General features: G+C 44.7%; 1 protein-coding gene across 1 annotated transcript in view; it reads left to right on the forward strand.

Moving 5' to 3' along the window:
• LOC121155748 (transmembrane channel-like protein 1) overlaps window positions 1-15,413 on the forward strand; it is a gene marked incomplete at both ends in the record, with an annotated part of 40,606 nt that overhangs the window by 11,720 nt on the left and 13,473 nt on the right. Inside the window, 5 exons of the mRNA XM_040979210.1 lie at window positions 140-319; window positions 443-604; window positions 1,792-1,920; window positions 8,071-8,105; window positions 14,991-15,023. Coding sequence (XP_040835144.1) covers window positions 140-319; window positions 443-604; window positions 1,792-1,920; window positions 8,071-8,105; window positions 14,991-15,023 — 539 coding nt within the window. The remainder of the gene's footprint in view (window positions 1-139; window positions 320-442; window positions 605-1,791; window positions 1,921-8,070; window positions 8,106-14,990; window positions 15,024-15,413) is intronic.

The following is a 15,413-nucleotide window of genomic DNA, read 5'->3' on the forward strand; positions in this document are numbered from 1 at the left end:
AAATTGTAAGAACGTATGGAATAATCTTCCATCTTCTAAAACATGAGAAGAACGTAGCCGCGAGTCTTCCAAGCTTCTGGAGTAACACGATGACAAGTGTCAACACCAGTCATCTGGTTCATGGCTTGTGTCTCTGCAGATGAACATGGTGATGTCCCTGCTGGGGATGTTCTGCCCGACGCTGTTTGACCTGTTTGCTGAACTGGAAGACTACCACCCTCTCATTGCTCTCAAGTGGCTACTCGGACGGATTTTTGCTCTTCTTTTAGGCAACTTGTATGTATTTATTCTTGCCTTGATGGATGAGATTAACAACAAGGTAAAATGTATGTGTGGTTTGTCTTAGTGATAAGCATGTCTTCAAATTTCATGTCTCAAGATTGCCCAGAATGCTTTGGGTAGCTCTTGTTTTAATTTCCGTGTGTGCCTCGCTGCTTTCTAGATTGAGGAGGAGAAGCTGGTAAAGGCCAATATCACCCTGTGGGAAGCCAACATGATCAAGGCCTACAACGCGTCTCTCTCTGGGAACAGCACTGGACTCCCCTTTTTTGTTCACCCTGCTGATGTACCTCGGGGACCCTGCTGGGAAACAATGGTGGGCCAGGTAATGCCTCAAACAGACGTGCCTCGCAGGGAGTGAATTTAAATAGAGCAATGCCAATAATTTTCTGGTAAGAGAATCTTTTATTGCTCATTAATAAAAAAAATAACTAAGATTTATTAGGTAAGTTATACAAATGGTATCCATTCAGTTGTTCTCATACAAATGCTATCCTATCAATTGTAATCCTGCCCCCATTCCATTTTGAAAAATTTAAAAAGCTTAAATCTTCTTATTAGGGTCTTGAACTTTTGCGTTTTGTGAAAATTCTTATCTGAGAGTCAAAGAGCTCTCTGTGAGTTCACCATCCAAATGTCCAGTACTGGGCCAGCCGATGCTGGAACCCCAGAATCCAACTGAGCTTTCTGGGGAGTGCCTCAACCCTTGTTGGGGTTCTGAACTTCTGAATAAACAGGAAACTTGAGGCTGAAGCAACAGTTGGGGCCTACCTAGTGCAATGGCCTAGTGCTTAATCCCCGCCTTGCATCTGCTGGGATTCCATATGGGCACCTGTTCATGTCCTGGATGCTCCACTTCCCACTCAATTCCCTGCTTGTAGCCTGGGAAAGCAGTAGAAGAAGACCCAAAGTCTTGGGACCATGCACCTGCATGGGAGACCCAAAAGAAGCCCCAGGCTCCTGGCTTCAGACTGGCTAAGCTCTGGCCATTGCAGTCATTTGGGGAGTGAACCAGCAGATGGAAGATCTTTCTGTCTCTCCTTCTCTCTGTATAAGTCTAGCCTTCAATAAAGATAAATAAGCCGAGAGAGAGAGAGAGACAGAGAGAGAGAGAGAGAGAGAGAGAGAGAGAGAAAGAATCAGCATGCAGGCATCTTAACTGCTAGGCCAAAGGCCTACCCTGCATTGGAGCAGCTTCAAAACACGTCAATGCCAGATAGTTCAGAGTAATGGAAATTGCCTTTTAAACGTATTTTTGTGTGATGCTAGGAAAAGTTCCTGAGTGGGAAGACTTTTAGACAGTGATCTGGGAATGAGCAGTCATTACTTCTGTGCTAATCACAGAGTTGACACATTTTTCATTTGATAGTTATGCCTTTTTTGCCTTTTTCTTCTACCAGTAATCCCAATCATTAGCCGAAAAGGTTTACAAAACATGGCACATATTGTGCCAATGCCAGGAGAACTTGAAAACAGAAGTGCATGTTTTTAATACCGAGAATATCTCAACAGGAATTCGTGCGGCTCACGGTTTCTGATGTTCTAACCACTTACGTCACCATCCTCATCGGGGATTTCCTAAGGGCATGTTTTGTGAGGTTTTGCAATTATTGCTGGTGCTGGGACTTGGAATATGGATATGTAAGTATGATATTATTTGTTCTGTGGAACATCTCTTGCGTGATGCACAATGTGTGCTCACGGCTCCAGCAGCAGGATACCCCTGAGTTGTGTTTGCGATCTTTTGGATGTCAGTAAATGAAATCTTCAGTTTAGAAGAGGTTGGGCCTGAGTATCACAATTTATAATAATCTGGTAAAATCAGCTCACAATAGTTCATTTCAACCTGCCGTTTAAAGTGTTCAGCTCAGGAAGTCTTCATCTGATCACCTGACCCCACGCGCTTGCTTGGATTTCTGCATCTTGGACATGCTCTCCACTGCATATTCTATTCACTTGGCTGAATTTGACTGCACTCTTGAGAAACTATCCTATGCCAGTTACTGCTCAGTAGACCAGGGGATGAAATGACCTGGCAAATAATCTGGTTTATGAAATTATGGTTACTTCATAAACCCCACAGTCCAGTAAGAGCTTGACAGGCACAAGAGGAAGAATCACAAATATCACAAGGAAGGCTCGGGTAACTGAAAGAGCTCTGGCAAGAGGTGGGACCTGATTTTCACAGGGGCAGCTGCTTTCCCTGAAACAATAGCTCCTGTTTTTGTCAGCTCCCCTGGAAGTGACTCAGCACTTGCTTTTCTGTTATGCCCTGCCCCAAGTCTTCCGGCAAAACTTGAGGACAGCAGCAGCATACATCTAACTCTGAGATCTACCACCTCACCCTGCTGCCCTGGCCTGATTTGGACACTGGCTCCACATATCTCAAGGCTGGTGGACTAGGGGCTTGATGGGGCTCATCCCCTTGAAGTCCCCTAGTGGCTTCCATATCACCTCGCGGGACCATCGAGACCACGTGTGCTCTGTGGCTTCTCTGCTCTGCTGAGATCATCTGCTACCCACCGCTTTGCAGTTATTTGCACAGAGTCCACAAACATGGGCACTCTTTGGTTTTAAACTCGAAGGAAGGATGATGTTAGCACTTGTTTCAGCTGTTTCTCCCTCAAGGGGAAGCACGGAGCTGGGGCTTGTAGTGACTAGATTCCTCCAGGGACTCACTCTCCAAACGCATGCAGCCCTTAAGGCATTCTCCCTCTCAACCTGCTATTTTGTTTGCATTTGCCATTGTGTTTTAGAAAGAAGCTCTCACTTTCTGATCCCCTCTGTCAGAATGAAAGTCCCATACAAACAGAGGCCCATGAAGTCTGTTATTTGAGTGCTGCAGGTGACAGGACAGGAGGACTGGCTGATGGCAACGCTTTGTGTTGACAGTGTTCTGTCTTCTTACCAGGAAGTGTCCAGAGTCAGTTCTAGCATAGAGTCATTGATGGTTCTGTCCTAACTTTGAAACAGTGTCCTTCGTCAGCGATGACCTCTTGAAGCCCATGCCGTCTAGACTACAGACAAGTAGGACTTCCACCAGTTTTTTTTCAAGACTTGAGGCTGAAGCCACTGCCCGGCTGTCTGACTTAGAGGTGGTGCCTGGAGTTAGGTCATCTCCCTGATGCGCCTCCTCAGATGAGCCAGATGCAGGCAGGGAGCGCGCTCTGTTGAACAGCAGTGAGGTAATGCTGTAGATCCAGGATGCTAGCATGTTGCTTTCCCATTCTGTGCTATGAGGTATCCATCTGGCTGCGTTTCATTTCTATTTTCTTTGCCTGATTCAGCTCTTCCAAGGCAAATATCATAGTTGCCATTTCTTTCTTGGACTGTTACTTGGCTTCTGCTGCAGCCTTACCGATCCACGAGAATATGTGTCACCCCAATGATCAGCGAAGACAGGCTTGATGCAAAAGCAGGAGGATTTATTCAGATGCCAGCGCGCTGGGACGGAGGTCAGTTCCTCACGCAGGAGGATGACACATCCGTGCCGCTCGCTGTACATTACCCAGTTTTTATAGATCAAGTTTTGCTGGCACAATAGGTTAAAAACTAAATTTAGAACAAAACTAGGAACTTTCTAAAGAGCTCAAACATCACATAGTCGTGGGAATTTACAATGCAGGGCTGAATAAACATTGCATAGCCATAAAACTAGGAAGTCACAACACAGGGCTGAATAAACATTGACATTATGAATTCATTTCTATTTTTTGTCACCTTTGAGCTTCTCTAATTTTGGGAACTTTCTATCCTCCAATTGTCTGCTGGAATACAAGTCTGGGGAACATTCCTGCCTTGCGTTCTTGACTGCTTTCCCCTTAAGTGGTAGAATATTTAACTGCAACTGTGAAGTCAATATAACATGACCTGGATGCATAAAAGCTGTAATTAAATAAGTGTAATTTATTATTTATGGAGTACTGACAGTGTTCCCGAGTTAGTACAAAGAGCAGGAGGCGAGTTCCTGTTTTAGGTCAAAGAGAGAAAAAAAATCTCTTTGCTACCTTTGGAAGGCTCTTTGAGAAAAGCTGCAGATCAAACAGCTGTTAAAACATTAATGTTGGGTGCTGGGTCTTTGCCGTGGATCCTATCATGGCGGACTCGTCCAGTGGGTGGCTTATATGGTTGAGAGCATATTCGGGGCAGAACGCTGCGAACAAGCTCTAAACTAGGTGATAATGAAGGAATTCAGAGTTGTGGAGGATGCAAGGCAAACTCATCCACTACGCATCTTTTTCAGGATGCAGGGGGTTGGTTTTCAGAGTATTTTATTTAAAGACACAGTATTTCAGACCCGGGAGCTTTAACATAACATTAGGTGAACTTTTTACTTTTCTTGACATCTTGAAAGGCTTGAAAACATTAGACTCATATTGCCGGGGGGAAAGCCATGGCCTGGGACATCAGTGTCCTCTGCAGAGTGGACATTCATTCTCCAGTCCCTCTCATTCTTCATGCCCCCTTTCATCTGGCAAGACTCCAGTGGCAGTAAAGAATGTGGAAAGTAAATGCCGCAGGCAGAACGGACTGCTGTTGGCCTTTAAAAAAGAGGAAGAAAGGCATGCTGCAGTAGAAGTGGGCGGGAGGGGGGGGAGTGGAGTCTGGTCTTGAGGGAGGGTCAAGATTTCCAGATACGGAAGGAGCTGTTCTCAATGGAGGGATGAGTTCAACACAGAGCCCGAACCACAAAGCCTAGGCCAGAAAGGTGTAGCTGTGGAAACCGGAGAGAGGGTTGTTTCTGGAGGAGAAAAGGCTGCCGAGGGTATTTCTCTAGACTAAGAAATGGATGACCTGCTCCAGAAAAAAGCTGTCAGGCAGGAAGAGAGATCTGACCTGGGTACAGGAAGTAACGGAGCAGTTTCTACCACAGAAGAAGGCATGTTGCTTTTTCTTTTTGTTGTTACAAAAATGTCTTTATAAGCACACATATATTATTCTGTGTATACAGATGGATCAGTGGACAAGTTGCCACATGGATTACTGGCGGTTTTCATCTAGCCATGACTGTTCCCCAGACTATTGATTTTTAATCAATACTATTCTTTAAAGAATGCATTTATTTGAGAGAGAGAGAGAGAGACTCTGTTTACTCTCCAAATATCCCAACAGCTAAGACTGGACCAGGCTGAAGCCAGGAAATGAAATCTCAATTTGAGCCTCCCACGTGAATGTCCATAAACCAGACAGGAAACCGAAGCATGGCTGTTGCAAACCTGAGGACCCATTAGCAGGAAGCTGGAGCAGAACCAAGACTCAAGCCCAGGTGCTTTGATAAGGGGCGCAGGTGTTAGCAGGAGACAAAAATCCTGCTCTACTCGCCTGTTAAAAAAGCAAGCACGACCTCTACAAGAAACCATGTACGTCAGCCTCCAACAGTTGATTCAGAAATCTATGGGACAAGAGAGTACAATTTTGACATGCCCATTTAACTTGTGCAGAATTGCTTACGAATTCAAATTTAGAAGTTTATGCAACCAGAATAAGTACACTGCTAGACAAAAACATGTTACATGTATTGAATTACATACTACAGATTTCATCTGTGTTAGTTAGGTGCAAAGTGATTCTGTTTCGGGGGCTGGTGCTGTGGCACATCAGGTTAAGGCATTACCCAGAGCCCCAGCATCTCATATGGGCACCAGTTGGAGTCCCAGCTGTTCCACTTCCAGCCTCTCTTCCTGCTAATACACCTAGGAAAGTAGCAGAAAATGGTGCAAACACTTGGACCCTGACACCCACGTGGGAGACCCAGAGAAGCTCCTGGTTCCTGGTTTCAGCCCGGTCCAGCCCTGGCCATTTTATCATTTGGGGGAGGAAATCAGTGATTTTTAAGATCTTTGTTGCGCCCTCTCTCTCTGTAATTCTGACTTACAGATAAACAAATAGTACTTAATTTAAAAAGTGTTCCTGTTTCGTAATTGCAAATTTATGGCCAAATATTGTTATTATAAACCTATGAGCAAGAATTTAGGTGGGTCTATTACTGGCTTGGGGCAAATTATCAGATCACATAATGTAAATCAAGGTTTTCCAAGACATCTCTGCACGTGGGAGTTCTCGGTTGTTCTAAAGGATCTACTGACTCATGCAGAATGAGTCAGCAAGGTGAGACCTACTGGAAGATCTTTAGGTTTTCTGCAGTAACACAAAGCAGAGTGTCTTCACTGTTGCTCTGGTTTTGTTCTGACCTCATTCTTACTCATAAAGGCAAACAGAATACAGAATATCCAAGAAGATACAGAACTGAACACTGATCAAGGAATAAGAAAATGCTCAAACTTGGCATTTTGTTTACAATTGTAAGGTGGTTTTTAGTAAATTTATATAAATCAAAAATATGGTGAATTTCCTTGAGATATGATAGAGGGGTTAGAGATTATGCATAAGGAAGAGGCATGCAATTGGTAGACCGTTGGAGTGGATGCCCGTCTGTTATTTTATGTTTGTCTGTCACAGTTGTTATGTGTCAGAACTATGAAATACTTCACATACCCTATTGACTATAATTATGCAAGCATTTCTGTGAAGTAGGCATCATTATTCTCAATTTATAGAAATCTGAAGTGTAGGAGAAGTCAGTATGTTAAAAGATATATAGCTTGTTCTGGGTTGAGCTGGCTCTCAAGCCCATGTCTGATCAACTGCCATCATGTTAGATTCCACTGTGATGCTTAACCATGGTTATTTTACTCAGGAGCCACACCTACACTTTATGGAGTTCAAGGTACTCCTTGGAGGATAGGCTTCTCTGCCATGGTCTGTCTTGACCCTGCAATGTCATATTTGCTGCTCTCTTACTCTCTTACCAATCAGCCAGCCTCTAAATTCTCAGTTATAAATTAAGTAGGAGCTTGTTTCACTGTATTTGTAATTATGGTTCACCTGACTGGTCGGAGGGTTTCCGGCTGGGCTGCCTCAGGCGTCACCAAGAACACTCCAGCCAGGACAGCCCAGCAAGGATGTCCACTTCAGTACAGTTGGTATTTTGTGCCCCTGCACAAAGAATAACTCTGTGGCTGCATATGTGACCCTGATGGCACTCTCAGACATGGAGACTGGGCATTTGGCTGGATCATTTCTGAAACTTTTTGTTACATTTTTAAACTATATTTTTTTTTATTATAAACTTCATGTTCCTCCAAAATATAATTTAAAAAATATATAAAATTCATTCACACAAAAAATAAAATTTCTTAATCACGACCTACCTGTAAGCTGTGAATTTACTGGTTACTTCCAAGGCTTTATTCAAAGCATCATGTATAGTTGATTTAAAAAGGATGTACAGTTTGATCACAGCATTTTTCCATCCGTGTGTGTAGATATTTTTAGGTGCTCACAGTTGGCTGCCCTGTAGTCGTAGGGTAGATGTGCTGCTCTCACTGGGCCAGCGTTGGACACGTAGATGATGTCATTATTCCTTGATAAAGATGTCCGGCTTCGGAGATGACCGTATCAGCACCACAATATCCTGGAAGCCGACTTAGAGCGTGGCATCACGGACGCTTTTAATATGCGCAATGGGATTGGTTGGCTGAAAGGCTGTTGCGGTTTTTGTTTTCCCCACCAGTGTATTAGGTAGTGCCTGGCCATACTTTGACCGAGTTGGATGTCAGCGTTTCTGATGAGTCTTGCTGTGCCTGCAGGAGGCCTTCTTCTTTACCATGCAGATTTTGGCTGTTGCTAAAGGAGAGCAGTTGAGAGCCTGCTCATGTCTGGGCAGAGCCACTGGAGTTTCAGTGTCCTCGTTTGCGATGCTAACCCGATGAACATCTGTGTCTCCTTTAGCCTTCCTACATGGAATTTGACATCAGTGGCAATGTCCTGGTGTTGCAGGAATTTTGACTCCGAGTATGGCAGCAACCTCAAATTCTTGTCTCGCAGGAAAGAAGAATTTTCATGCGGACACAGTTTAGTTTTAAAGTAAGATTTATTAGAAAGGCTGAGAAGAGAAGACTCCCGTCCTAGCGACGGGAGGGGGTTTGAGATAGAAAAGACCCCTTACCTCCTGCCATAGTGGCAGGAGGAAAAGGACCCTAGTGCTCTGCCATAGTGGCAGGAGGAGAAGGAAAAAGAACCCTAGTCCTCTGCCATAGTGGCAGGAGGACAAGAAGCAAAACCCTAGTCCTCTGCCATAGTGGCAGGAGAAGAATAAGCAAAAACCCTAGCCCTCTGCCATAGTGGCAGGAGGACGAGAGGCAAAACCCCGTATCAATGGTGGGGAATGCACCTTTTAAAGGTTTCCCTCAAAGATGTTTCTCCATGAACAAAGAAAATTCCTGGTTTCCATGGTACCTGGCCTTGGGGCAAAAGGCCACAGAGGTGCTAGACATAGGACATTCCAGGCCTTAGGCAGATGTGTATTACTTCTTCCTGCTCTCCTTTCAATGATAAAGAGATCGGCCTGAGACCCTCCCACAATGGCCAGAGGTAATGGCCGATACTTCAGGTGGGGAATTGGTATGCTAATAGCGCTCTTATCCCTTGGAAGAGATGTGCCCTGGTGACTCCAAGACATGGTGGGGAAATTCTCTTTTACTCAGGGACCCAGAATACCCTAACTGCCTACTACCCACTCTAACTCCTCTCTCATTCCGCCCCCCAGAAGAAGTGACCCTAACTGCTGTTAGGGGACTGGGACGACGACCGTTCTTAACTGCTTCCTGCTGACATGGGACGAAGTTCAAAGGCAGCAGTTGGGTATTCCTCTGGGGGTCGGTCTAAGGGTCCCCAGTAGAATGCAGAAGTCAGAGACGCCTGGCAGAAGTCATCAGAGGTGCCTGACAGGTTGTTCGGGCTCTGGGTGTTCCTTCTTGTTGAAGTCTAGATGACAAAACAAAGACAATTATAATCTCTCCCAACCTAATATGTAATGGGCTTGGTGGAAGCACCAGTTTGAATACTTGACATTTAGAATTTAGATGAGAAACACTATCACAGTAAACATTGACTTGAGCAGTTTGACTATAAACTAGATTCATGGGTTTAAATTAACTCATTTAAAGCTCAAGTGTTGAAACAGTTAAACTCAATGAACATTATAGAGCACATGAAGCTTTCTGAGCTACATGAAATTGCTATCTAGGTCCATTAGAAGGCACAGAACCAATGAAAGTTAACCTGTGGCTTTAGGAATTGAACCCAAATAGGGTATGTAAACATTAAGTTTCCATGGAGTTACAATTTCGTCTAGCATTGATGATTCTGAATTAAGATTCAAACTTACTTGACTTTTGAAAATGCTACAGTTGCTTTGTATACAAATGGTGGATTTTTAAAATAATTGTACTTTACCAGTTGCTGGAAACCCTAAGAGTGTCAGAAGACATTGAGCCTAGAACATAAAGCACAGCGCTGAAAACATTTCATTGCAAGACTTATCTGGATCATAGCATAGATGGCAAAAGACTAAACTAGTTGTGAATTACAATAACCCAGCAGCTTATGGCATTCTAGTAAGAATTCACAAAACTCCACACATTAGGGCAAAGGCAATGAACTAGTCCCGTAGTTGTAACAAGCCATACATTGACAGTTGGAGAACAGAAGAGTCTTAAATATATGAACAGAGAGATCCCCACTAATTTAGTAAATGAGGAAGACATGAACCCTGCCTCAGAATAGTGAGGGTGTTCTACCTAGTGATGTCTAGTACAAACTGAAGAGCGATGGCAAACATGCCCTGTCAGGAGCCTGGTCAGCAATATAGGCTGACAGTTACAAGCTAATTTTTCCCTAGGAAAGCTGCTTTTCTGAGCTTCTAGATTAGTCTGTCTGTCACCTAAGCTAATTTGGGACTCCTGAGAGACCCTGATGGTCATCCTAAGAAAGGGAAGAAGCCAAAGCTAGCTAGGACAGAGAAGGCAGTGTCCAGACAAAATTACAGTTTTCTCTTCCACTGGGAGAAGCACCCGGGGCTCCTCGATGCTGTTACGAGGTGTCACTGAAGTCCGTGGATGGCCTTGAGCCTGTGCAGGTTCCAGGGCTGCTTCAGTCCCATGTGGGAGATCCAATGGGAGATGACTGACCTGAAGTACTTGGCCTTCAAGGACAGTCAGATCTCCAATGACCTCCTTGGTAGTTGGGACATGGCACTGGGCGTCCTTTCTAACGAAGTGTCCATTGCTTCTGCAATGAAGAGCACTTGGGAGGCCTCCGGGGGTCTCACTGGAACCAGGAGCACATACCTCTCTCATCCTGCTTTGCCATGGGATCCCCTCCTGGTCTCTGAGGTAAAAGACCGTAGTGACCCCTTTAAGAGGATATCAGGGCACATTCAGGTCCCATTTGTAAGTCTCTAAAGTTCTATCCTAATGTCCAGGGCAGTTAAGAATCTGTTATCTATATCACCTATTCTCTACATAGAATCTAGTGGAATATATTTAAAGTCATTCCTCAAGCATTTTAAGAAGCTGGGGGATTTCTCTGTGGCTCTTAATCTCAGATTTGCTTAAATCAAAATAAGATTCAGCTTAGCAATTCTCATTTATGAACATTTGCCCAGTCAATTGAAATAGACTACATAGCTTGCCATGTATACCAGATAACATACATTATAAAGCAAAACTTTTGTAACAGCTTTTGAAAAATCTCTTTAAGTGTTTTAAAGTTACCACATCTTGCTCTTAGTAACACTAGTTGAAGGTGCTTTTAGTTGGAACCTGTAGCTTACTGCTTAGCTTTAGTTCTATCTGCAATGGATGCAATAGTATCTGTTGGAACTAGAGGATGAAGCATTCATTGTCAGAATTATAATAACAAATATAAACATCTATTTACACAGCACACTGTGGAACCACCTGTAGGACTTATACACACATTAGTACTGTTTAGGCCTTGTTCATTAGGATAACAGCTGTAAACAATAAAGCAATAAGATTATTAGACTTTAGTGATGTTTTCACATTTGTACCAATAGCAGTCTGTTATGTTAATATTTCATTATTATACTAGAGCTAGCTAGCAGATCTAGTCACTAATAAGTAAGACAAGATTAATTTAAGAGAAGTAAAAAAAAAACTGTTGCTTTGACAAAGAATCAGATTTCAATTCCATTGCTCCAAAGATAAACATTAAGATGTTGTACATACATACTTTAAGAACTTGCTGTCTTCCTGTAAGACAAAAATCTCACAAACGATGCTTTTTGCAAATTAGAACATAAATAATTGACAATGCAAGAATACAAATAATTCCACAACTTGATACAGCTTCACGATTAAAAGACAACTTGACCAATAAACATAACCACCAGTATATGCATTAGCAGTTTTTGAAACTTCACCAAGAATCTTTGTAATTATGCAAATATTCATTCACTTTAATAGAACATACAAGCTCACACGCAGAATCTGCTCCTCCTTATAGCAAGCACCACTCTAGGTATAAACACTGTAGGCCGGATCTGATCAGAGCTAGGATGGCACTATAAATCAGTAGATGGTTAAACTTCAAGACCAAACAGCAACAAAAGCAGCAGAAAACATTGCAAAAACACTGAGAACTCATCGCTGAAGCCAGTTGCAATGACACAGAAAAACTTTGATTTTGCATATGAACAGAATGAAATACTAGTAGTTGGGGTCAGAGGGAACTGCAAAGGGAAAGAATCTCTCAGGCTACAAAGAGTTAATGAATTTTAAGTTCTCTCCGGGGGTGCAGGAGTCTGGGGTCTGGCCCATTGTTAACTAGCAGTATTCCCGTTGGTTCCCAAGATCAGTGACCAAGGAGAGAAAAAATGAACTTCTACCTCCTGTTAGATATCTTACAATTAAGGGTGCAGTCAGGAGACTTGAGTAAAAGAACTGGGAAGGCTCAAGGTAAAAGCAAGTTGTGTGCTCCACGTGGCGGTGGAGCCAGCACAGCACAGCAGCATAGTTATGCAAAGAGACCCATCCAGACTAACTCACCACTCTAAAGCTCAAAACTGGCAGCTAAGGCTTGGGTGCAGAAAAAGATCAGGCCCTTTTTTTTACATTCTGGGGATCAAAGGAATCCTAATGCTTGAGGATAAACCCCCAGGGGGGTTGTGGTGGATGGCTTGCTTCCCATCTGAAGAGAGGATAAGAAAACAGAAGCGTCCCTCAGTTTCTATCTCTCCTGAGTTTAAGACGTCTCTTTAAACTCCTATTGCTAGCCCGTGGCGTCCAGGTGTACTCTGAAGACCACAGAAGTAGGGAGGGAGATGGGAGTGAAGTCAGTACACTTGACTCACGTCGCTTGACCTCCCACGCCTTATGGGATGCGTCTCAGTTAGAACAGCATGTGCCAGGAGTGAAAAATCCGCTCCCGTTTCCTGCGCCATGCTAGACCTAGGCCTCTGCCTGGTGCAATACTCTGATGTCCTGGAGAACATATAAGTCAGAAGCAGCATGTGCCAAAAAATATCCCCTGCACCCTGCTGCGTCTGGGACTTCTGCCGGACAAAATATGCTCTCCTTTGAAGTTCATTCTAACCTTGAGCTGACAAGCCTGACCTCAAACTTCGGCCTGATTCTATAAGCCTGTGTAACAATGTCCTTAACTAGAGCTGGAGGAATACCTGTGTTGACTCTGGTTTTCTGCTCACATTAGCGACTACACTGGTTAAGAGCTGACCTGGAGGAACTGTCTCTGCTGATTGCCTTGTGAAGGAATTAGAGCACTTTTCTCCATATCTCCGTTGCTTGGATCTCATCTATAGATGGCCTAGAAACTGCCTGCCTTTTCCTTTTCCCCATTACAGACCAGCTGATATTTAGCACATACTGACCAGTAAAGAAAGTCCAAAAACTGAATTCATACAGAATGAGGAGACTTAGTGAGAAAAAGCTTTTGGAGAAGATATCAGAAAAGGTAACGGAGGACTCGCCAGTGCCTGAGGCCATTTGGGAATTGAGGCATGCAGCCCAGGGCTCGTGGCCTCACCGTGGTGATGACTGAGTCCCCGCAGAAGGAAGAAAAGAGTGCAGATTTCAGCCCGACACCCTGACGGGCTGTCGGAGTCCGGGGTACAGTCCAGAGGCCTTTCGAAAAGCATCAGGGAGTGGCCCTGACCAGAATTTCTGAGGCGCCCTAAGACTTCTCCCAGTCTCACGCGACGGGCTTAGTCCGCGAAAGGAAACTGAGTCTGGACAAAACCGACATTCCTGGAGCCGAGGAGAGAGAAGAGAAAGGTAGAACCCCCACTTCCGTAGGCTGAGCACCCAGGTGCCTTTCCCAGGAGAAGCGCTTCACGGTCCTCTGCTCACTGGAGGCCTAGGGTGAGGCTGACTGGCTTTGAGGGAACGTCAGGGGGTGCCCTGACCAGATCCCCTACTCGTCCACGCCTTCTCCCACACCCTCCACGAGAGGCCAGTCTGCCAGAGCAGTGTTTCACGGCGCCTTGCCCACTGGGCTTTTTGGGGACTGAGGTCAGCCGACGGGCTTTCAGGGAACGTCAGGGGGTGCCCTGACCAGATCCCCTACTCGTCCAGGCCTATCCCCAAAGTCCTTCCTTTGGCGCCGATCCACAGAAGCGAGAGGAGCCGTTTCCCAGCGCCTTGCCCACCGGGCATTTCTGGGAACCAGGGTCAGCCGATGGGCTTTCGGAGAACACCAGAGAGTGCCCTGGTCAGATCCCCTATTTACCCAGACTTTCCCTGTCGTTCTTGCGGCACTGATCTACGGGAAGTGGGAAGCAAGGAGAGATCAGAAAAGTGTCCCAGCTCCAGGGGATCAATTTAGCCAAACTCAGCAAGCCTCGCCCCTGAGTCTTAAGACCGGCAGCCGCGCTAACCGCATTTAACTGGCTGACAGGGACCCGGTTTCTTTTTCCGAGAGTTACTAATTGTGGAGAGCTAGTGTCTCCGAAAAACAGGAAAGAGAGTCCGCTTTGCTCACCGTCCGACGAGATGGATGTCTAGAGGCTGGCTGGAGATGAACTCAAGTCTCGCTGGTAGAATCCGAGTCACACGGCACCAAAAACTGTTGCAGGAATTTTGACTCCGAGTATGGCAGCAACCTCAAATTCTTGTCTCGCAGGAAAGAAGAATTTTCATGCGGACACAGTTTAGTTTTAAAGTAAGATTTATTAGAAAGGCTGAGAAGAGAAGACTCCCGTCCTAGCGACGGGAGGGGGTTTGAGATAGAAAAGACCCCTTACCTCCTGCCATAGTGGCAGGAGGAAAAGGACCCTAGTGCTCTGCCATAGTGGCAGGAGGAGAAGGAAAAAGAACCCTAGTCCTCTGCCATAGTGGCAGGAGGACAAGAAGCAAAACCCTAGTCCTCTGCCATAGTGGCAGGAGAAGAATAAGCAAAAACCCTAGCCCTCTGCCATAGTGGCAGGAGGACGAGAGGCAAAACCCCGTATCAATGGTGGGGAATGCACCTTTTAAAGGTTTCCCTCAAAGATGTTTCTCCATGAACAAAGAAAATTCCTGGTTTCCATGGTACCTGGCCTTGGGACAAAAGGCCACAGAGGTGCTAGACATAGGACATTCCAGGCCTTAGGCAGATGTGTATTACTTCTTCCTGCTCTCCTTTCAATGATAAAGAGATCGGCCTGAGACCCTCCCACAATGGCCAGAGGTAATGGCCGATACTTCAGGTGGGGAATTGGTATGCTAATAGCGCTCTTATCCCTTGGAAGAGATGTGCCCTGGTGACTCCAAGACATGGTGGGGAAATTCTCTTTTACTCAGGGACCCAGAATACCCTAACTGCCTACTACCCACTCTAACTCCTCTCTCACTGGCGCTGATCTTCAACCAAGGCATGATCTGGTAAGCCAGCTGGATGGTGCATCACTGTTTGAAACCTCAGGGTCATGTACCATAGCCTCATCTAAGGGGAGAACAAAATCTGTGTGTAACTCAACATTCGAGTTTACTTTTTTCCCGTATTTTAAATCCTGATGTTCAGAGGGTCTCTCTCCTCTGACAGAGTGCATCTTCACCAAATGGTATGTTCTGGCCAGCAGGTTTATTTGAAGACTCATATTTTTACAACTTGTGATACCAGGCTCTAACTGTGAAATATGAAGAATCACATTACCATTTGTTAAATAAAATAAATTAACAAGACATTTCTAAAAAATTGATTTTGCTTTATTATTCTTACTAAATAGACTTACAATGCAATTTATGGCTATTTTGTAAAAAGTATCTTACCAA

This window comes from Ochotona curzoniae, unplaced genomic scaffold, assembly GCF_017591425.1.
Source record: "Ochotona curzoniae isolate NIBS_2020 unplaced genomic scaffold, NIBS_Ocur_1.0 contig_3097, whole genome shotgun sequence".
NCBI classification, from domain to species: domain Eukaryota; kingdom Metazoa; phylum Chordata; class Mammalia; order Lagomorpha; family Ochotonidae; genus Ochotona; species Ochotona curzoniae.